The sequence below is a fragment of the Polypterus senegalus genome, chromosome 1, assembly GCF_016835505.1.
Source record: "Polypterus senegalus isolate Bchr_013 chromosome 1, ASM1683550v1, whole genome shotgun sequence".
NCBI classification, from domain to species: domain Eukaryota; kingdom Metazoa; phylum Chordata; class Cladistia; order Polypteriformes; family Polypteridae; genus Polypterus; species Polypterus senegalus.
The window spans coordinates 335,179,044-335,203,484 of NC_053154.1; the positions used below are offsets into that span (position 1 = coordinate 335,179,044).

Below are 24,441 nucleotides of genomic sequence, written 5' to 3' on the forward strand. Positions count from 1 at the left end.
ACACCAATGAACTGGGAATTGGGATTTAACATGCGTCTAAAGAATTAAATCCAAATCGGGCCACTTTAACTCCCGCCGTTTTCAGACAAGAAATGTACCCTTGTTAAAAAGCAAAACTTGAATATCCTAGTCAAATCCACTGGCAAACCTGGCACACTGGGTCATCCATTGCACTGTGCAATAACGAACTGCAATCTTTAAAAGTACAGCAGAGATCTAAATCGTGTTGCTGCCATTTTTATTGTCACGTTTTTGACAGGATGGATCACAAAGTTAAATTGCATATAATGTAAAAGCATCTCGTACGTACGTGAAAGCATCTCATTCGTACGAGATATTATCACGTACGTACAAGATAAGGGTTATCCCATCATTTTTTTCACTGTGCGGTTTAGAGCTTCCGTAACTTCCAGAACTCTGGGAGTCAGGATCTCCACTGAGCAGGAGCCAAGTAAGGTTTGTAACTACAGGACACATCTACTAAGGTGATCGGCGGTCATGAGGAGCCCTGACGGCCCACCTCAAAACCAGTCCCCAGGAAGAGTGAGATTGTTATTGGGGGTCCATCATTAGGGGGACTGAAGCACAGATTTACTCCAGAGACAGAGAGTCTCGCCCGGTGTGTTGCCATCCTGGTGCACAGGTGGGAGACCTCCGTGAAAGGGTGGATAGGCTTGTTGGCTTGTTGGCCAGTTGTCAGTGTCCACGTTGGAACAAATGACATACATAAGGGTAATCTGTCAGTTCTGCAATCTAAATTTAAAGAGTTAGGTGCCCAGCGGAGGAGAAGAACTGGCAAGGTAGTCTTCTCTGAAGTTCTGCCCATTTCATGTGCCAGTCCAGGAGATCTGAAGGCTTAACACGTGGCTAAAATCTGGGTGGAAGGGTATACATTTATGGGGCTTTGGGGTTCCTTTTGGAACAGAGGGGACCTCTCCTGCCACGACAGGTTACTTCTGAATTGGAGGGGCACCAATGTATTGGGGAGGCGTACGAGTAGGTTAGTCGAGGACTGGGCCAGGTTTAGAATTGTACGTGAGGGGATACACAAAGGTGTAAAAACAAATATGCATGGTAATTTAAATTGTAACCCAACATTTAAATACAAAACTAAAATCAGTAATATATTAAAAAAAAAAAAAAGAGTTTGCTTCAATGCTAGAAGTATCAAAAATAAAACACGGGAGCTTAATTATGATATTATAGCAATAACAGAAACCAGACTACATAACAAAGATGGTGGTGAGAGTAACATGGATGGATGTGCATTTTCTAGGAAGGAGAGACAGAACAGAAGAGGAAGAAGGCTTGCTGCTTATGTCAAACAGAATTAAAAAGCAAGTGCTCTTCAATTGGACGACGGGCCCCATCTTAGTGAGGACGTCTGGATTCGTCTGGAGAGCATTAGGGAAAGGAGTGTGTTGCAGGCTGCCCAATGCAGACAGTCATTTCAATGCCCATCTTTTTAGTAATATCAAAAAGGCAAGTTTACGGGGGGGATTATTACAGTCATGGGGGACTTGATGGGTTAGCCATACAAAAAAAAAAAAAAAATGTTCACGTTGGTTCATAAGATTTTATTGAGTGAGTTTCAGCGGTGGCACCACCTATTCCAGCATTCATTTTGCACACAAGCGTCACATGGAGTCTGTCGGTAGGCGGCCCGGTCAGTGGGCTCAATGCATTGCATGCCACCTGGCAGCGTTTAAAGACCGGCATCCACCCGACAAGACAATCCACGTGTGTGGCCATGCATTTTCAAATTTAAAGGCAACAGCAGGCTAATGAGAGGTGAGTTCTGGGGCTCTCCTTGTTCTTTTGTTTCTCACATATTTCGATGAAGCATGAGAATTTCATTTTTTCCAAGAAAGCAAACAATAGGCTTTGGTTCAAAGTCATTTGATGACGTGAAGTTGACCAGATGGAGCAGGAAAGCTGCTGGAGATGGCGAAACCGCACTTCACAAGCTGTGCTGGCACACGACGTAAACGAGGACAATCATGCAGACGGACAGCAGAGCCGTGAAGCTCAGACGTACGACGCTCAGGATGTACATCTCTTCACAGGATTCTTTTCTGCAGGGAACTCCTGACAAGACAAAAAGTAAAAGTGCATCAATTCTGTGAGTCGACCCAAATGTGGCACGTGAGCCCCCCCATGGCTACTTGTACAGCCACCAGCCTCCCTAGTCCTGGTGTCAAATGCTGACCTGGTTACTTTCTAGGTGGAGCTGGTGCTTTCTGCTAGTGTCTGGGAGTGGATGATAATGCAGCGTGGATTGGCTGGTGAACTCAAATCGGCCTAAGAGGGTTTAGGACAGAAGATTCTGGAAGGGAAGGGCCATTCAGCCCAACCAGCTCACCAATCCTATTCAGCGAGATTACTGCTGGGTTGAGATTCGAAGGTCTCAAATGTCCTACTGTCCACCACACTAGTCCCTCACTTAGTCCATGTGTATGTAGATGATGCATTGTGCTTGCTGGTGGGCAAACACCCCGTGCCCTGAGGACAGGATCTGGCCAGCTCTCAACCTGGCAATGAAATACGCAGGTTCAGATGATGGATGGATGGATGGAGCTTTCTTATTCTACCTGGCATTCCAAAACGTTAAAAAGCACATTTGTTAGTTTCTCAGCAGAATATAATTACAGACCGCAGTACCTATGAAGTCGGTCACATAACACGCCAACAGCATGAAACGCCCTTAACGTCAATCGCAACATGCCCATCACGTTACTCTTTGGCTAAGATTAGGGTTGTGGGAGGGTTATCTGACTCAAAGGGCATCTCATGACTGATGTTGTGGGCATTACCCGACCTACAGTATGTCATAGGTATGGCAGGCTGCACTGTGGCGCGCTAGATGTTAAAGTCAGAGTTAAAGTTAATGTTAAAGATGCTAAGATTTGCATTGGGTGTGACGAGGATGGACAGGATTAGGAACGAGGACATTAGAGGGTCAGCTCAGGTTGGACGGTTTGGTGACAAAGTCAGAGAGGCAAGATGGCGTTGGTTTGGACAGGTGAGGAGGAGAGATGAGGGGTGTAATGAGAGAAGGGTGCTAAGGATAGAGCTGACAGGTAAGAGGAGAAGAGGAAGGCCTAGGACGGCGGTTCTCAAACTTCGGGTTGTTGAATAAATGAACAAAACATCAAAATTAATTTTTAAATTTGCAAACATATAATCGCAACGAATGCATTATAACTAAAATTAAAATAAAACATTTCTAAGGCACCGATCTAATGACTAATATGTGCCTGCTTTAAAGTACACGGCCTATCCAGGTTTGCTTTGATATTCCTGATAGACGCTCGGAGCTCCTTTTCTATTTGAAGTTTGTTTCTATGACGAGCGGCGGCGCTGCTGCTGCTTTTATAGTCGCGTATTTTCAATCCAGGAAGTTCGAGACGTATTGGTATCTGTCATGAACATTCGGGTAACAGTAGATCGGGTGATTATGCGCCGCAACTGCACCACATTGGCAGGGTAGCCAGTATTGCCAAATTGAGTTCAATAATTTACTGCGTGTTGGGTTGTTTTCATGATACAACTAACAGCGGTAGAATATTTATCGGACGAGAGTGCGTTCGTCTCGCACAGATTGACTTCATTGGTGTCCTCGTCTACGAGATTTTTAAAAATTAAAACATATTTGTTTCTTTACATAAAAAAAAAAATTAAATAAAAATAAATAATTTATTCTTTGTTTTTGGGATTAGAATTACTACCAAAAAGCACACAAGGCATTAAAGTTATTAAAGCACTTTAAAAAAAAAAATGCAAATATTAAATCGAAGTTAGCCGAACACATGCAAATCTTATGGAAGTAAAATGGAGTTATGGAGTATCATACCTTTGTTAGTTGTATCCTGGGTTATTCTCATCTATCTTATATGATGCAGGGGGCACAGAATTATTCCAGGTAGAAAAAGGGGGAGGGGTGGGGGGCCGCGAAATACAAAAGTTTGAGAACCGCTGGCCTAAGAGAAGGTTTATGGAGGACATGCAGGTGATGTGGGGTGACAGAGCAAGATGACGAGGACAGGAAGATATGATAGAAGATGATCCCCTGTAGAGACCCCTAATGGGAGCAGCCGAAAGAAGAAGACAACGACTGTGGTGCACTGGAGCCTTAAAAATGCCTTTCCTGATTGGTAAGATCTAACTTCTCATCTCTAGTGGAATAACTCTCAGTTAAGGCCAATTGTACTTCTAGAAACTTTGTGGTGGCAGCTTCACTCTCATGGTGAGGGTCAGTATGTGGAGATGTTTGGATTTCCAGAACTAGAGGCGTTTGGTCCCCAGAATCTCTATTTTTTTTGGGCAGGTAGTGCACCCCCTTATGTCCAGAGTTATTATCAGTAACAAGACCAGGGCTGGGCGAGCCATGGGAGTCACCTCAGCTACCTGGAAGCCAGTGTCTCTGCTCAGTGTGAAGGACACTTAAAAAAAGATGTGTACAAAATGGACAACACTTTAGAAAAGATGTGCTTCAATTCAAGGTATAGATACCAAGGAAATGGAGGAAAGTCTCCTTAACTCTTTCAGGGCTGATGTCGACTTTTGTCAAAAGGAGGTGTTGACGATGGTAATCAGCTGTAAACTGGGACAAAACCAACCGTTATGTTTTAGTCGGACTCTTGTTGCAAGAAGGAAAGTTAGCTTCATTGGTCTGACCGAGATTTCCTTCACTTCCGTGAGTAGTAAGGCGCAAAAATGGCACTGGCACATAATGGCGAGAGATCAAAGCGAATGCGTAAAGCAAAATACTCCGCGGATGACGTTTTGCCTATTATCTCTAAACTGGACTATGATTTGCTGGACTCCGATTTTGATACAAGTGATCGAAAACGAATGTGAGGTTCCAACTTCATTGACACTGTTGGAGGAATTACTCAGGAACAGAAGAAACTAACATCCAAGCCCAGTGCCAGCTGGGAAGAAGTAACAAAGTGAGAGGATACAAAGGCTGATAATGACCATATATGCACGACCGCAGATCCTCTTTAGAAAAAAACCCTTAAGAAGGCAGCTATGAAGATTCTCGATTGGATAGAGATCTACAATTGCTGCCGACCAATGGAAGACCCATCCATCCATCCATCCATTTTCTACGTCTGATGTGTTCCGAGTTGCAAGGGCAGCCATTTAAGGAAAGATGCCCAGAAGTCCCTCTACCACTCCTCCTCCTCGGGGTTGGCTTACTGAGGCGTTCCCCAGCCAAATGGGTGATATAATCTCTCCAGCGTGTCTTGTGTCTACCCCGAGGTCTCCTGCTGGTTGAACATGCCCAAATCACCGCAGCAGGTGGGGTGTCCAGATGGCATCACAAACGCATGCCTGAACCACCTTCACCGGCTCTTTTCATTGTGGAGGATCAACGGCCCAAGTTTGAGCTCCTCCTGAGTGTCTATGCTCGTCACACCACGTTTAAGGCTGTGAAGGAATCTTGTTTCTCAAGTTTGTACCCATGATCTAGGTCAGCATTTCCCAACCTTGGGGTCGTGCTAATTGGGGGCATGAGAAAATAAAACATTAAACAATGTATTGAATAGGAAGCGAAACAGCTGGGGTCACGAAAAAGCTCTGATTTCAAAATGGGGTCACAAAGCAAAAAAGCTTGGGCCCCTCTAATCTCGTTCTTTTGCTCACTACCCAAAGCTTGTGACCACAGGCGATGGGAGGAATGTACTGTAGATCGAGAGTTTTGTGTTTGTGCTTAGCAATCTTGTCACCACGACCGACTGGTACAACGTCCACGTCAATAGCTACGGCTGCTCCGATCCATCTGTTGGTCTCTTTCCTCCTTCACTTTGAGAACAAGACCCCAAGATACTTAAACTCCTCTGCTTGAGGCCGCATCTCCTCTCCAACCTCGGGATTGCACTCCACCCTTTTGCGGCTGAGTACCAGGACCTCACAATTGGAAGTGCTGATCTTCAACCCAACCAATTGGCCGCAAACCATCCCAGTGTAGACCAGAAGTCACAACATGATGAAGGCAACAAGACCACATCCTCTGCAACAAGTTGATGGAAGTTTGATGTTCCTGGCAAATTTGCCAAATATGAGAAATTGCTGGTAGGTGTTCTTGCTGCTTCCCACCTGCTCATAAAATTTGCAGTTTCCTCAGTTCTAGGATGAATCAAATCTGGAGAGGCTGTGGCATATTTTAGTAAGGTTGAAACACTTGTCAGCACCAGGGTCCGAAGTCTTAAGTAAAAGAGACATTCAGAAGGTCCACCTGAAGGGGAGACTGTTGGCCACACAGTCCTTTTACACAGTAACAGCTGAAGTGAGACAAAAGGCACCTTAAATACGTAAACTTACTGTCTGTGCCACCTTACCATCGACATTTTGAAAATCTTTTAAGATTTGGGCTTATTAGGGAAAGGCGCTATATAAGATGTAAAGGCATGTGGCACTGTGTGCATTAAAGGAATATTCCACCCAAAAATCATCCATCTATTTTCCAAACCCATTTACCCAAGCACAGCGAACCTGGAGCCATCCCAGTAAGCAACAGGTGCAAGGCAGGAACAACCCCTTGACAGGGGGGCCCAGTCCATTGCAGGGTCCCAAAATTGTTATTTGTTTACATAGTTATAAAAGAAAAATAAAAAGTGTAATCTCATGGTGTCCTGGAGAATGGAGAACCCAAATTTATGACACACCTGGCTTCAATTTGGGGTTCAGGGTTTGTGTTGGACAACAGCAAACTGTCAGGTTACTTGGGGCATCCAAAACACGGCTGTTTATCCTAAAATACTGTTAAACGACAGAAAATCAGAGCAGGGCACGAACATGAGACGTGTCCACAAGGGCACAGGCGGAAGACGGGACTCTGGACCAATGAACAATCATCATGTAGAGCACGCGTGTTGTACTCCAGTCCAGGGGCCTCATGTATAAACGGTGCGTACGCACAGAAATGTTGCGTAAGAACTTTTCCACGTTCAAATCGCGATGTATAAAACCTACACTTGGCGTAAAGCCACTCACTTTTCCACGGTACCTCATAGCTTGTCGTACGTAAGTTCTCTGCTTGGTTTTGCAGACTGGCGGCATCCAGCGTCAAAGCAGTGCTACTGTCCACTCGCTGCTGGATCTGACATGCAGACTCAAGGGTGCACAAGCCACCTTCTTCTTTTCCAGGATATGCTAAATCGTATTGTAAGGTCTATAAACCTTTTTTGGGACTCCCCTCCACCCCCTCCACACAGAAGAGCGTCCCGAAGTACATTTGCCACATCTGTGGAAGACAACTTATCTGTTTCTGGGGCAACCGCAGGCTCCCAGCACCACAGCATCTCACAGGGGCTACCCAGGCTTGACCCCGATTTCTATCCGGCCAGCATAGACCTTCAGGGTCGCCAGCGCCACGAGTAGAAGACGCCAGAGTGTGAACACCATAGCGCGGACTGAACGCTGCTACTTTCACTGTGATCCACTGGGACACCTGGCTCGGGATTGTCATCTGCCACCTGTGCCAACAATAGCTGGCCCAGGTATGCGGCTCGCAAGTTTCCCCCCAAGATGTTAAAAGAGGACGATCTTAAAAGTCTCTATTACGTTGGCCGGATGGGAATTCTCGGCACATTCTCTGGTAGCAACCTCTATGTTGTCTGCCGTGATTTGCTCCAGCAGACCCCTTATAAGACCACAGACAAAGCAAACACCCGTTGCGTCCATGGGGTCATTAAAACATGCGAGACTGTATTACTGTCTTGGAAATTTAAAGGGAAGAACTTTAAGGCTTGGATTGCCATATCAGACACCTCACCCTGGCCATTCCTAATAGGAAAAAAAGGAATGCCCTCTTCCCACAGGTCTTGGCCACCTGCAGAATACCTACCCCCCTAGTGGACAGAGAGGGGCTCGCTGCAGACAATGTCAGTCAAGGAAACGGATTTCAAATTGAACCAGAGTTGTCCAGCGAGCTCAAGTGAAGACCCGGGACAGCTGGCAAAGTTTTCCATGCCATCGTACGCACCAACAGCCTCGACAGACTGAAGACTCAATACGGACCCGGACGGAAGCGAAATAGCAGTGGGAGGCGAGTGCGACGCTGGATCAAACACGGAGGAAGCAGAGACTGCCGTCCAGGTGGAGTTTGCTCGCCTACAACGATTTGGATTTTGCATTCAGACAAGCCCACGTGGCAAATGACTCTTACTGTCTGGGGAGAGAGGGCCTGAATTTTAAAATATTTTCTTTTACTTTAGGATGGTTTTCTGTATCGCGTGATTTCTGATTGCATGGGCGATGGACGTATCGAGCGGTTGGTAGTACCAAGTGAGCATAGGGAGAAGGTTTTAAAGATTGCTCACAGTCACGTTTTGGGGAGATCACCTTGGCATGGAACGCATTTCGAAACGCTTTTATTGTGTGAATAAAGGCCGGGATGTGGAGCAGTTTTGTAAGGCCTGTCCCGACTGTCAGTCAGTTTTCACTCACAGACCCACCAGGGCACTCCTTGTACCGATGCCTATTTTGGATTTCCCCTTTGAGACGGTGGGATTGGACGTTGTTGGCCCGCTTCCCAGGAGTAAACGTGGCTTTGCGTATGTGCTCGTGTTAATCGATTACGCCACCAGATACCCAAAAGCGCTCTCGGATATGTTCACACGTATTGATGCCCCTTCGCCAGATTCTCACTGATCAGGTGTTGTGATGTGAGATTTTGCATAGAACTTGATAAATATTTTGTATGTCTTTATTTGTACTTTAGGCAAAGCAATGTAATTTAGTGTTACTTTGGTAAGAAGCATTCATGTTTACCCCCTTTTACGACTGAGTCTCTTTGAATTTTACGACAGAGTTGGGAGAGTATGTTCCTTAAACCAGTTTGGCGAGTGTTTCTCTGCTAAAGTCTTTCAACCCCCGCAAGAAAGCCAAGCTTTACCTTAACGTATGGTTTGGGGGTGGCAGGTGTTAAATTATTCTACTCCCCCATTGGTCTGAAGTATGGCTGTTTGGAATTGGCTTGGATCAGAAGCTTTTAAGTACCATGACGTCCTATTGGCTCTAGGGGTTGGACAGAACATCTTTACAGGGAGTGCAGAATTATTAGGCAAGTTGTATTTTTGAGGATTAATTTTAATATGGAACAAACACAGTGCTATCAGTCAATCCAAAATGTTAATAAACCTGAAACCTGAATGTTTCACAACGGAAATGTGAGTGTGAACATCATCAGGGGAATACATATGTGCGCACAATTATTAGGCAACTATTAGTGTGCAGATTTATTATGCAACTAAAGGAAAAATGAAAATTTTCCCATCTCACTTGTTTCTTTTCATCTGTTAAAGTGAGAATAATAAACAAACACCTCAAAATTTACAAATAAACATCTCTGACATTTCAAAAAAAATCAATCAATCAATCAATGACCAATATAGCCACCCTTCTTTCCAATAACAGTCATAAGCCTTTCCATTCATGGAGTCTGTCAGTTTCTTGATCTGTTGACGATCAGCTTTTGTGGAGCAGTGACTACAGCCTCCCAGACACTCTTCAGAGAGGTGGATTGTTTTTCTCCCCCGTAAATCTAGCGTTTAAGAAGTGCCCACAAGTTCTCGATAGGGTTTAGGTCAGATGAGGAAGGGGGGCCATGTCATTATTCCTTCATCATTAAGGCCTTTACTGGCTGGCCACGCAGTGGAGAACTTCGATGCAAGTGATGGAGCATTGGCCTGCATATAAATCATGGTCTTCTTCCTGTATCACTGTTTGAAGAAAGTGTCCTCAAAAAACTGGCAGTAGGTTTGGGAGTTGATTTTGAGTTCATCTTCAATGCTAAAAGGTCCAACTAGCTCATCTTTAAAAATACCAGCTCATACCAGTACCCCACCTCCACGTTGGAGTGGAGCTCTGTGCCCATTACTGATCCACAGGTCCATCCATCTGGTCCATCAAGAGTCACTCTCATCTCATTGGTCCATAAAACCTTTGAAAACAATCTGTCTTCAGATATTTCTTGGCCCAGTTTTGACGTTTCAACTTCTGTTTCTTGTTCAGTGGTGGTTGGGTTTCAGCCCTCCTTACCTTGGCCATGTCTTTGAGCACTGAACACCTTGTACTTCTGGGCACTCCAGGTAGGTTGCAGCTCTGGAATATGAAAGTACTGGAGGATAATGGGTTCCTGGTAGCTTCACGTTTGATTCTTCTCAAATCTTTGGCAGCTAATTTGCGTCTTTTGTTCTCAACATGTTTCTTGCGACCCTGTTGACTATTTGCAACAAAATGTTTGATGGTTCTGTGATCACACACCAATATCTTAGCAATTCCAAAAGTGCTGCATCCCTCTGAAAGACTTTTTACAATTTTTGACTTTTCAGAGTCAGTTAAATCTCTTTTTTGGCCCGTTTTGCCCGAGGAAAACTAGCTGCCTAATAATTCTGCACACCTTGATATAGGGTGTTGATCTCCTTAGGCCACACCCTCCCTCATTACACAAATACACATCACCTGACGTGCTTAAATCCAATAAGCATTCAAGTTAATAGAGCTTGGAGTTGGAATATACGCATTAAAAATGATGATATGGTCAAAATACTCACTTGCCTGATAATTGTGCACACAGTGTAGATGTACTTGCTTAACCTCACACACTCTCTCTCTTACTAACCTCCGATGATGAAGAAGTATCTCTCTTACTGATCTGATGAAGAAGACCATCACACCATGAACTGAAAGGACAACACAATGGAGAGCACAGCTCGGCTTCAGCCATATTGAACAGACATGTGGCTGAAAGCTGAGCACCAGTGATGCCTTAACTCGAGACATTTTAAATAACTACAAGTCTGTGTGCCACCTGAAACTACACATCACCATTTATCAGGTTGTATGATTGCCAACATTCAAATGTACTTTGCATATTGTTATTAGTTATGAATATTATCAATAATATAGTGTTTAAATTGTAACTTCACTCCTGTTTGTCTTTTACTATACCTAATTGCTTGAGGTTATAGATATTATAGATGTAGAAGGGAAGGTGGGGATAGGTTATATACTATAATACCTTATAAACAGTGGTAAGTCTGTGGGATGGCATTCTGACAAAGGCTACAAAAGGGGAAAGCAGAGCAAGATCTATTACTCTACCAAGACAAAACATCAGGGCATGTCCTTTATGTCTCGAATCATGAAGCAGCTATGCAAACATTTTGGAATTAAGCAGTTACACACCAGACAAACGGCCTGACTGAACGATTTAATAAAACCCTACAACAGATCATTCGGCAGGTAGCCCATGACAATCCAACTTCCTGGGACAGTGTAGTAACTTTCCTTCTGTTTGCTGTCCAGGAAGCCCTGCAAGTGTGCTCCCTAACCCTTTCAAACTAATATTTGGCTAGCGACCACATGGGATGTTGGGCATTTTTCTGGAAGTATGGAGGGGGACTCGCGAGACAACCCCTAGGGGGAGGTTTGCCAGCTGAGTCGTTTCGCTGCAAGAGCAGATTGCGGTGGAGCATCAGAAGAGCGAGCAGGAGGCACAAAAACGTCATTACGACAAGACGAGTAAAATCCAGTAGTTTAAGGAGGGGGATCTCGTGCTGGTGTCGATCCCGTCCAATCCACATAAATTTCAGGCTGAATAGCAAGGACTGGCAGCGAGAGAAGAACATACAGTATGTCTCCAATGAATTAAAAGTCAGAATTCCCGGGCGGCGGAAACCTGTACAAATTTTGCATATTGATCTTTTAAAAGGAGTGGCATGACCGTCACAAAGTCCTGGGCGCAGCCACAGCAGTCTCGTTATTGGGAAGGATCTAACTGACACCAAGAAAGCAGAATTGCTATTGTTGATCGAGGGGAACTCAGGATATCTTTTCGACAATGCCTGGCTGGATGACGATTACAGAGCACAAGATTGTCACTCCATCTGGTGTGACTATACAGGTGCCCTCGTATCACCTACCACAGGCAACAAGGAAAGTGATACACGAGGAAGTCCAACAGATGCTCCAATTAGCCGTTTTTCAGCCAAGCAAAACCGAATGGTGAAGTCCAATTGTACTTGTCTCAAAGTCTGATGATTCGGTTCTGTATTGATTTTAGATGCTTGAATAAGATTTCCAAGTTTGATCCAGGGCGGCACATTGAGTAGCACTTCTGCCTCGCTGTTAAGAGACACGGATTTGCTTCCATGGAAATTGCATGCTCTTCCCGTGTCTGCGTGGGTTTCCTCCCACAGTCCAAAGACATGCAGGTTGGGTGCATTGGCGATCCTAATTTGTCTCTAGTGAGTGCCCTGCGATGGGCTGGCGCCCTGCCCGGGATTTGTTCCTGCCCTGTACCCTGTGTTGGCTGGGATTGGCTCCAGCAGACATAATGGATGGATGGAAGTTTGATGCATACCCGATGCCGCATGTGGACGAGCTGTTGGAAAAGCTCGGGCAGGCTTCATATATCTCCACCCTTGACCTCACGAAGGGTTATTGGCAGGTCCCCTTGAAGGAGTCTAGTTGTGAGAAGACCACGTTTGCCACTCCAGATGCAGTTGTTTGAGTTTACAGCAGTCCCTTTTGGTCTCCATGGTGCACCGTTGACCTTTCTGCGAATGATGGTCACCTTCATGTCTTGACGATGTGGTCATTTTCAGTAATGACTGGGAATCTCATAGTCGCCACTTTGTACGGTCATTCTGGCCAACATTTTCTTGCACTCGTGTCTTGTCTGGACGTGTGCAGTTGCAACTCTGAGCATGCGCTGTGCTTAGCTTGGGATTCCGGCAGCTCATTTGCACGTGCGAAGTTACGTCTTTGTGAACTTCTACTCTACAAGATACATCCACTTGTTGAGCTGCAGCGAAACTTCCGAAATGTCTTCCGGACTTTGTCGAAAACTTCCGAAGGTCAGTTGTAAAACTGCTGTTTGAGACTGGCGGTGATGTGCGGCGGTGCGTCTCTACAAGTGGATGATCGCGCTCTCCGGCGACAGTTTGAGTCACAGCATAGCACTCGCTAGACCCCGCCCACTTCACGTCGACGGGTTAAAAAAATTACAGTTTTAAATTTCTAGGCGTGTTTCATGTTGCGTGTACGTGCGTGTCACTGAAATAAATGAAGAAATAATGGAATACATGCATAAAAAGAACAAGTAACAAAAACACCTTCCACGACTCGTGTATTTTTATGCACGTATTGTGATGTATTTATTGTCACATCTTATACTACATTTGCGAATTTATTTAGTTTTGTGAGAAATATTCCTCTATAAAATGCAATATCATATCCAGATTTTTTTTTTTTTTGCAAATGTTGCATCATTAGTCATATCTAAAGATGTGATCGAGATTTACCTGTGAACTCGTCACACGGATCCTGCACCAAGTGAAAGGCGCTATACAAATTTAAATGGAATTCTCCCCGCGTGCAAGCAAACTTTCTCCGCGTCGTCCGTTTTTCCTCTCACGCCCCAAATAGGGGGCTTTTAGATCGACTCCGTTTTCTTTTGATGGATTGCTGTCCCGTGCCAATCGTGCCACTCGGCGGTCCAGCGTTAGAATTATGGAATAGAGATGCCACCTCCTAATACCTATTGGATGAATATCTAAAAGATGGGCAGTTACCAAAAAAGCGCGTGTTTTAGCAGAGTCGTCAACTCCCCTTAAATAAAAGGGATGTGGGGACCGAGCGCAATGTGCGTGTCCCCTACCTGAGCGTTCCATGCGCGATCGGTGGTTTCTGTGCTTACTTTTGATCAGGAGGGTCGTGCCGTTGCCACTGGCTTTGCCGGCGCCCATGACCTCCACCTCGCAGTAATACACGTCCGAGTCCGTCTCCGTCACGTTGCTGAGATACAAGGAGGCGTCGCCTTTGCTTGCGAAGTCCTCGTCGTCTGCTTTGGAGAGTCGCGCCTGCAGCGTCCTGTCTTCGAACACAGTCGCTGCCGCCGACGAGCCCTTCTTCCAGACGGGAATTCCCACATAGCGCTGCTGGCTTTGGGTCGTGTTGAACACGCAGGGCAAGTGGACGGTCGCGCCCTCGACCACCTCAAGTCTGCTGGGCTGGAAGACGGAGAGCTGCTGGCAATGCAGACCTGCAAGAGCAAAAGGGGGGAGGGGGGATTGGACAAAAGTAAAATAGAATGCAAGTAGTAAGGAGAGGGGGAGAAAGGCGCTATATAGCACAAGAGAGGAATGTGAAAGGCGCTATATACTGCAGCACATGTACGAGAGAGAGATATGAAAGGCGCTATATAGCACAAGTACAAGATAGATGTGAAAGGCGCTATATAGGCCTACTGCAGCACATGTACGAGAGAGAGATATGAAAGGCACTCTATAGCACAAGTACAAGATAGATGTGAAAGTCGCTATATACTGCAGCACATGTACGAGAGAGAGATATGAAAGGCACTCTATAGCACAAGTACAAGATAGATGTGAAAGGCGCTATACAGCACAAGAGAGGAATGTGAAAGGCGCTATATACTGCAGCACATGTACGAGAGAGAGATATGAAAGGCGCTATATAGCACAAGTACAAGATAGATGTGAAAGGCGCTATATAACTGTGATATCCCTAGTAATTTGAAAGTGGCCCCCAGCCTACACTCTGGACATCTGATAGTTTAGGACCCAAACAGGATCAGCGGAGGTTGCTGGTAGGGGTGTGTGGCGCTCCTGATATCTGCAAAAGGACGAAGGTCCAAGTCTTCAGAGTCCTGGTGCTCCCTGTTTATGAGACATGGACGCTATCTGGTGACCTGAGACGATGACTGGACTCCTTCATGTCTGTCTCTCCGGAGAATCCTTGGGTACCATTGGTTTGACTTTGTGTTGCTCATGGAGTCCCGAATGAGGCACATGACCAGCATTGTGAGGGAGCGTCAGTCACGGCACTACGGCCATGTGGCTCGTTTACCTGAGGGCGATCCGGCTCATAAGATCCTCATTGTTGGCTGGACCAGGCCAAGGGGTTGCCCACGTAACATCTGACTGTGGCAGATGGTCATTTCCGGAGGGTGGGACTGGACTGTGTGTCTGCCTGGGGGGTTGCCAACGTGCTGTACCAGTGCCCGCTCCCCAACTTGACTTGACTTGTTGGCACTAACCTCCTGTGTTCATGTGGTGAAGCGAGTATGGCGTCTATGGCAGTGTGGGAGTTCTTACTGCAGCTCAGGCTCCGTGCGTGTAGGTGTGTGTCATTAATAGCAGCCTGGCCAATTTCCTGGTTGACACCCCGTGGGCCGTAAGGTGGCGCTCACCTGGGCCCACAATGAATGAAAGGAGTCTGAGCATAGGCGGTTTAAGATGGGGGGCACAACTGGCGCAGGCCCCTGTACTGAGGAGATCAAATTTTAATTAATTACTTACGGTGATATGCGCTGGCATGGAAACCACTACTAACTACCACGGTGGCAAAACGACAAAGGAAGACAAGCTCTGTTGGTCAGAGGGAGCGGATTGCGATCAAGAAACATATCGGTCTTCCTCTTTTTATCCTGTCATTGACTGCATGCTTAGTGAACTGAGCAGACGTTTTTCAAAGACCGATTGTCAGGAGATGAGCTGCATCTGATCTCGTAACCCCAAGAGTGATGCATTTTTGAAAGCCACCACTTTGTTTGAATTTGGTCGTCTTTATGATGGCAATATTGAGGACCGGGGGCCTGAACTGCATGTGATTCAAAAGCCATCCGATTCAGTGGAGTTGATCCGTTTCACGGAGCCGCACAAAGACGTGTTTTACGAGCTCTTTAGACCGCAAAATAGCTGTTGTGCCACTTGTGAGCGGAGTTTCTCCACATTAAAATTAGTCAAAAGCTGCCATTACTGATGAGCGTCTTAGCACTCCAGGGGGGCCAAGGCTTTGAACTTTGATGCATTTGTGGACCGTTTTGCAAGAAATCACAAGCGCAGAATCCTGTTATTAATAATGTTATTACGTTATCCTGTTATTATAATGTTATTACAATGTTACAGGCTACTGTGCAGCCAGCCAGTGCTAGAGAATGAGAGATTACCGAACAGAAAACGTGAGCGTACAGTGCAGCTTCATGCTGAAAAAAAGTCACTTAATAACAAAATAAGAACATACCTACATAAAAAGAAAAATATCTTGAATACAAAAAAAGAGAAATGTTACTGTACAAAAAGTACAATTTGTTTAAAGGTTTATTGTGCATATGTACAGTATGTGAAATCTTTAGTCTGAAATTCATTTCTATGTTTTATTGTTAAATGTTTGTGCTCCAAATAAATTCACTTATGTAATATATTAAACAATTAAATATTGCCCCTTTTTTTTTTTGTTCTGTGCCCCCATGAAAAAACGCCGGCCCCACCCTGGTAAATTTGGTCTGGAACCGCCACGGAGTCTGAGTGACAGAGAGAGAAAGGGGGGAATTAAAAAAACACACAGAAGAGGAAAGGAAGAATGAAAGATCAGAGGAATGAGTGAGAGAGAGAGAGAAAGATAGAGGGCGAGAGAAAGAGAAAAGAGATGGAGAGAGTGAGAGAGATAGGAAGAGAGAAAGATAGAGGACGAGCAAGTGAGAGAGAGAGAGATGGAGAGAGTGAGAGAGAGAGAAACATAGAGGGCAAGAGAGAGAGAAAAGAGATGGAGAGAGTGAGAGAGAGAAAGATAGAGGGCGAGAGAGAAAAGAGATGGAGAGAGTGAGAGAGAGAAAGATAGAGGGCAAGCGAGTGAGAGAGAGAGATGGAGAGAGTGAGAGAGAGAAAGAGATGGAGAGAGTGAGAGACTGTAGAAAAGCAAGGCGTACAGATCAGCAGTTCGAGTCTGAATGGCGGACAGGAGGCCCAGCTGGGCGTGAGTGGTGCGGCGCTCCAGAGGGCGGGTTGCTCCTGCCGGATGTCCTGGGACCAGGAGAGGACGCAGGTTTTCTTGAGATCGTCCAATGCCTGCCAAAAAGACGATAGACGGACAACAGAGCCAAGCTTTTGCATCCCAGTGGTGGGCTATTTAATGAAGAGGACTTGCACTGCACTTATTTGAATAAATCTGCACGATGTCTGCACCAACCTCTTGCTGTTGTTTTTCCTCGTTTGCCCAATTCCGTCTCGGCCGAGGACTACGGTTGACCCGGGATCAAGGATGTAATGCCAGCTGTGGGCAACCCGGGCATCACAACTGAGGACACTTTGAAACTGTCAAGTTAATTTGGAGGAGCGATCCAGCCGAGGCTCATTTCACATTCAGTGTACATTGGATATTTTTCTTGTTCTTAAACCCTATTTTGTGTTTTATTGTTTTAAAGTTTGTTTTTAGCAACATATTTTTATTTATTTTTTTTTTTCTCTGTTGTACTAATACAGAGAAAGTGCAGCAGGGTTTGTCCAACCCTGCAGGTAAAGAAAACTACGTTTGTTAAGGGGCGAGAGTTTTTTTTTCCTTTTATATATATAATTTTTTTAATTTTTTTTTTTAGAACCTGATAACATTCCATACAGTCAAGTCAAATTTAACAAATCAAAGGAAAATTCAACCCCCACCCAAGAGAAAGAGTTTCGTTTTCCTAAGATGTTACAGAGCTGCCGTTAAAGATCCAATGAAGCCCCCCACTCCCCATGGTAGGGCCCTACAGGCAGTCAGGACCCCCAGTCTGCCACTTAGTACAGTGTATTCATTAAGCCCCCCCCTTGCATTTCACTTGTTATTCATTTAACTTTTGCCCGAAATAAACTGCCAAACCCAATCACCTCAGTTTCGCTGCTGTGGTCTGCTGAAGGAGCCCACGTCGGTCTGGTGGATTCCCTGGGGGTCCCACTGGTGTGATCGCTTGCTCTGGGTTTCACCGGCTGTGTTACAATGCCACCCGCTGGGAAAGGCGCTAAATCATGACCAATACTGACGGGTAGAGTTCGGTGTCACCACACCTCATGGCAGCGTTAACGTCACGTCACACGTCACAAACCGCTCATGACAGGCAGCAGTCACACACACATGTGGCAGTGCGGTTAGAACATTCTGGATGAGAAGAGGCCATTCAGCCTAATAAAGCTCGCCAGGGCTCTCCACTTCACTCTTCTAAAGTAACATCAAATGGAGTTCGTGATGAAGTCCCTAAAGTCCTAGTGGTCTCTTACACCATGCTGCTATGGTCCTCTGTGTAGACGTCGCGACTCTCCACTGTTTGAAGATTGCTTGTGAGTGTAGTAATTGGGAAAAAGAAGACAAACAAAAGGAAAGAGAGAGACAAAGAAAAAGATAGAAAAAAGAAATAAAGAAAAAAGAAAAAGAACAAAAATAGAAAAGAGAAAGAAAGAGAAAAAGAAAGGACAAAGATAGAAAAGAGAAAAAGAAAGGATGGACAAAGACAGAAAAGAGAGAGAGAAAAAGAAAGGACAAAGATAGAAAAGAGAAAAAGAAAGGAAGGACAAAGATAGAAAAGAGAAAAAGAAAGGATGGACAAAAATAGAAAAGACAGAGAGAGAGAAAAAGAAAGGACAAAGATAGAAAAGAGAAAAAGAAAGGAAGGACAAAAATAGAAAAGAGAAAGAAAGAGAAAAAGAAAGGACAAAGATAGAAATGAGAAAAAGAAAGGACAAAAATAGAAAAAAGAAAGAAAGACAGAAAAAAGGAAAAGAGAGAAAAATAAAGGACAACAATAGAAAAGAGAAAGAAGGAGAAAGACAGGGAAAATAGAAGAGAAAGAAAGAAAGAAAGAAAGACGCTCCAATCCAATTCAGCTCAGCTCACTTCAGAGTTAATCGTGGATCTCCGTGACATGGGGGTCTGAGGGGGGCGATGCCAGCAAGTTGAATAAAAGTCTGCTTTAAGACTTAGAACCTTAATTGTATTAATGGAGGAGACAGTCGGGTGAAATGACGCCTTTTATTGGCTAACTAAATTAATTACAAATGCAAGCTTTCGAGGCTCTAAGGCCCCCTCATCAGGCAGGTGTAACAGAGAAACTGAAAATACTCTCGCTTATCTTGGGACAGCAAAGTGATTATAAGTGAGAGAATTTTTCAGTTTTAGGGTCTCCGCCCGGGACTCGTGGGGTTGGGCCCGACTAATGGCAGGTGCCAAATGGGATGCAGGAGGAGAGCCACATGCGTAGATGAGGCTCGGACTGACACGGGGTTTGCGCTTTTTAACCGGAGCTGAAGTGCCACTCGATTGAGCCCGTAGGCAACAGCCGGGCACACTGGTGCGCATCTGTGACTTTTCAGGGGGATGGAAAGACCATCTCGCTGTTTTGGGGAGGCTTGGTGGGCTCACAAGCAGTCATTTAGGATCGGTGTCATCTTTGGTTTCACTCTTGAGGCTCATTTCATTGTTTTTTTTTATTTAAACTTGGAGGTTTTATTTAATTTTCTGTTTTAGCTGAGGAAACTGGTGCGGTTATTTCCTTTCCTTTTTGTGTACGTTGTTAGTTTCCTGTTCCCTCACTATTTACACATTTTATACACTAAATTAACTGTATATGGTGGCACAGTGGCGTGGTGGGTAGCCTTGCAATTAGGAGACTGGGGTTCACTTCCCTGGTCCTCCCTGCATGAAGTTTGCATGTTCTCCCCGTGTCTGCGTGTGTTTCCTCCCACAGTCCAAAGACATTCAGGTTGGGTGCATTGGCGATCCTAAATTGTCCCGTGTGTGTGGATGTGTGCCTTGGAGTGGCCTTGCGCCCTGCCCGGGGTTTGTTTCCTGCTTTGTGCCCTGTGTTGGCTGGGATTGGCTCCAGCAGACCCCCGTGACCCTGTAGTTAGGATGTAGCGGGTTGGATAATGGATGGATGAACTGTATATTTTCACAGTTGAATGCAGCAAAACAGTCGATGGTTAATATTGGCACTGACCAGAAAGCAGGAGACAGAGCTGGAGGTGGCAGAGTTAAAGATACTAAGATTTGCATTGAGTGTGATGAAGATGGACAGGATTAGAAATGAGGACATTAGAGGGTCAGCTCAGGTGGGAGACAAAGTCAGAGAGGCGAGATTGCGTTGGTTTGGATGTGTGCAGAGAAGAGCTGCTGGGTATAATGAGAGAATGGTGATAGGGATAGAGCTGTCAGGCAAGAGGAGGAGAGGAAGGCCTAAGAGAAGGTTTATGGATGTGCTGAGAGAGGACATGCAGGTGATGGGGGTGACGGAACAAGATGACGAGGACAGGAAGAGGTGGAGGAAGATGATCCGCTGTGGTGACCCCTAACGGGAGCAGCCGAAAGAAGAAGAAGATTAACTACAATGCAATTTAGTTTTGAGAAATGTTTAGCTGTTGATATCAATTATTTGTTTCAATATAATTCTTTTTGTCTTATTGAACCCACAATTTTTAAGTTGAGGCAAGTAGAGTGTGGTGCCGTGTTAGCTATAGATTGATAGAGGAGAAAGTAGGGTGAAAAGTGTTACACCTCGCCTGATGAAGGGGCCTTATCTGCCTAAAAAGCTTGCATTTCTAATCTATTTAGTTAGCCAATAAAAGGGGTCATTCCACCCAATTTCTCCTGTAAGTTGAGTGATTAGGTGCAATTCACTTGTTTTATACTGAAGTCAATCTATTTTTTAAGTTGCTACAATTTAAAGTTGTTTATTGGTTGTAACCTGTTTTTATGCTATTAGAAATATTATGAACACAACACATTCCAATGCTGTACTTTTTACATTTATTTAAAAATCGAGTGCAAATACACAAGTATTTTGCAGTGTAAATCTTTTAATCTATACTAATAAAAGGCAAAGCCCTCCCTGACTGACTGACTGACTCACTGACTGACTCCCTGACTGACTGACTCACTGACTGACTGACTGACTGACTGACTGACTCACTGACTGACTAACTGACTCACTGACTGACTGACTGACTGACTGACTCACTGACTGACTGACTGACTGACTGACTGACTGACTGACTGACTGACTGACTCCCTGACTGACTCACTGACTGACTGACTGACTGACTCACTGACTGACTGACTGACTCGTCACTAATTCTCCAACTTCCTGTGTAGGTAGAAGGCTGAAATTTGTCAGGCTCATTCCTTACAGCTTCCTTACAAAAGTTCGAAATTCTACACGTAACAGTCATAACTGGAACCTATTTTTTCGTCCATATACTGTAATAGACTGCAGCTCGATGGCCGTGGGAGGCGGAGTTGCGTCTCTCATCATCACGCCTCCCACGTAATTGAGTGCCTGCCCATATAAGGTAAATATTCACGGGTGAAGGACTGTGCTTAGCATATTCATAAGTAAAAATATCTGAAGCACAAACTGATGTTAATTATATTTTGTCCATGAATACTTATTAAATAATTCCAAATAGTCTGTCCGCTTCCTTTCATAGCTTTTCCGATGGTTGTGCTGCTTCCAGGCGTGTATTTTCGTATTAAAGCATTTAACCAATCACATTTCAGCCATCATTTGTTGCCAGGCAGAGAGGAGGCCTTCACAATCCGTTGTGCCGGCACTCTAACACAGAATAAATGTCGATTAACCTGTTGCTTCAACCAATCAGATTTTGAGTTGGCGTCAGTACGGCCCTCTACCAGGCATATGGCGACGTCACCGTATTCAGACCCATTGATTGGCTAGAAGCCGCAGGTTCGACTTTCAGCATTAGCTTCGATGGCAATAGAAAGGGACTTTTTGATGGAACTGAAGCGCACAGATAATCCGTACGACAGAGTGATTGAACTGTTTTTGAGGAAAGAGAGGAGGATGGATTTTGTTTACAAATAATCCGAATTTTTGGTGAGTAAAATGTTGCAATTTTCCTAAATAATATTGCAAGTTTATGAGTTATTTTTGATTTTTTTATGATTGTCGCAGCTGTGGCTGCAGTAGAAAGGAACTTGTTCACCCTGGTTTGTCTGTTCAATAAAGGCATTTATTGTGGCTACAGGAGTTATCTGTCTGCGATGCAGCGGCTCTTTATATTGTATTTCTGCACACTAAGATGGTTTTTATAACCATAAATTAGTTTTTGAGGGGCGGGTTGATTCAGACGGAGCACTACTGAAGGCCTAGCTGTGAGATGCAGGGTCCGCCAATGGACCAGATGATACGTAAATTTAATGAACATTACAACGAAAATAAACAAAACTGTAGAGAGGCCCCTGATTAAACGAACGGTAAAAAAGTACGAGCGAAGCGACGGTGACTTACTGAGGCAGGCAGGTGAGAGCACAATAGCACGGGGCTCGATGTGGTGCGCGTCAAGTCGATCTAAAATGTGCGCTCAGATTCGAAAAAATATATCTTTTCAAGTTCTATCTGGATATATGGAGGTTCTATTTAGTCGACAGAAATATCTTTGGTAGGAATGTAAGTTGAATTTAGTCTTTACATTTCTATGGTGAAGAAAAATGTACAGTGGTGTGAAAAACTATTTGTCCCCTTCCTGATTTCTTATTCTTTTGCATGTTTGTCACACAAAATGTTTCTGATCATCAAACACATTTAACCATTAGTCAAATATAACACAAGTAAACACAAAATGCAGTTTTTAAATGATGGTTTTTATTATTTAGGGAGAAAAAATCCAAACCTACATGGCCCTGTGTGAAAAAGTAATTGCCCCCTGAACCTAATAACTGGTTGGGCCACCCTTAGCAGCAATAACTGCAATCAAGCGTTTGTGATAACTTGCAATGAGTCTTTTACAGCGCTCTGGAGGAATTTTGGCCCACTCATCTTTGTAGAATTGTTGTAATTCAGCTTTATTTGAGGGTTTTCTAGCATGAACCGCCTTTTTAAGGTCATGCCATAGCATCTCAATTGGATTCAGGTCAGGACTTTGACTAGGCCACTCCAAAGTCTTCATTTTGTTTTTCTTCAGCCATTCAGAGGTGGATTTGCTTGTGTGTTTTGGGTCATTGTCCTGTTGTAGCACCCAAGATCGCTTCAGCTTGAGTTGACGAACAGATGGCTGGACATTCTCCTTCAGGATTTTTTGGTAGACAGTAGAATTCATAGTTCCATCTATCACAGCAAGCCTTCCAGGTCCTGAAGCAGCAAAACAACCCCAGACCATCACACTACCACCACCATATTTTACTGTTGGTATGATGTTCTTTTCTGAAATGCTGTGTTCCTTTTACGCCAGATGTAACGGGACATTTACCTTCCAAAAAGTTCAACTTTTGTCTCCTCAGTCCACAAGGTATTTTCCCAAAAGTCTTGGCAATCATTGAGATGTTTCTTAGCAAAATTGAGACGAGCCCTAATGTTCTTTTTGTTAACAGTGGTTTGCGTCTTGGAAATCCGCCATGCAGGCCGTTTTTGCCCAGTCTCTTTCTTATGGTGGAGTCATGAACACTGACCTTAATTGAGGCAAGTGAGGCCTGCAGTTCTTTAGACGTTGTCCTGGGGTCTTTTGTGACCTCTCGGATGAGTCGTCTCTGTGCTCTTGGGGTAATTTTGGTCGGCTGGCCACTCCTGGGAAGGTTCACCACTGTTCCATGTTTTTGCCATTTGTGGATAATGGCTCTCACTGTGGTTCGCTGGAGTCCCAAAGCTTTAGAAATGGCTTTATAACCTTTACCAGACTGATAGATCTCAATTACTTCTGTTCTCATTTGTTCCTGAATTTCTTTGGATCTTGGCATGATGTCTAGCTTTTGAGGTGCTTTTGGTCTACTTCTCTGTGTCAGGCAGCTCCTATTTAAGTGATTTCTTGATTGAAACAGGTGTGGCAGTAATCAGGCCTGGGGGTGACTACGGAAATTGAACTCAGGTGTGATACACCACAGTTAGGTGATTTTTGAACAAGGGGGCAATTACTTTTTCACACAGGGCCATGTAGGTTTGGATTTTTTCCCTAAATAATAAAACCATCATTTAAAAACTGCATTTTGTGTTTACTTGTGTTATATTTGACTAATGGTTAAATGTGTTTGATGATCAGAAACATTTTGTGTGACAAACATGCAAAAGAATAAGAAATCAGGAAGGGGGCAAATAGTTTTTCACACCACTGTATGCAATGATGACTAAATTTAACTTACATTCCTACCAAAGATATTTCTGTTGACTAAATAAAAATTACTTATATTTAAAATTTAAATAGAACTTGAACAGATACGATTGTCCATAATGTCCACGCAGCACTAAGTACACGTAAGAGCGGAAGTCATCCGTTTTAACAAGCAGCGTATTGCACTGATACGAAATAGCCTGTCCATTTAATTATTTAGAATGGATAGATAAATTAACATTTTGTACAAATAATGTTTTTCTATTTTATTCCTCGATGGATTCTGGCACCCCAAGCAACAGCTGCTCGCACCCCAAAGGGTGTGTGTATATGTGTGTGTGTGTATATCGAGGTGTGGCAGAAAAGTAATGAGACTGGCAACACTGCAAGCGATCTGGCAACGCTGCGCTGTTGTCCTTGATAGAGCACGTGTATCAGTACCCTCCCATAGCTCAGTGCGAGTTTCAACTCTTTCCTTCAACTACGTGATTTTTGTGACTGCTATTAGCGAAGTTGTGTTTTTAGTTGTGCGTCACAC

At 44.4% G+C, this 24,441-nt stretch overlaps 1 protein-coding gene across 1 annotated transcript in view; it reads right to left on the reverse strand.

Moving 5' to 3' along the window:
* Positions 1–1,237: 1,237 nt before the first annotated feature.
* Positions 1,238–24,441, reverse strand: part of LOC120516900 (natural cytotoxicity triggering receptor 3-like) — a 59,597-nt gene continuing 36,393 nt past the window's right edge. Inside the window, exons 2-3 of the mRNA XM_039738902.1 lie at positions 13,715–14,059; positions 1,238–2,088 (exon numbers count right to left, since the gene is read on the reverse strand). Coding sequence (XP_039594836.1) covers positions 1,961–2,088; positions 13,715–14,059 — 473 coding nt within the window. The 3' untranslated portion in view covers positions 1,238–1,960. The remainder of the gene's footprint in view (positions 2,089–13,714; positions 14,060–24,441) is intronic.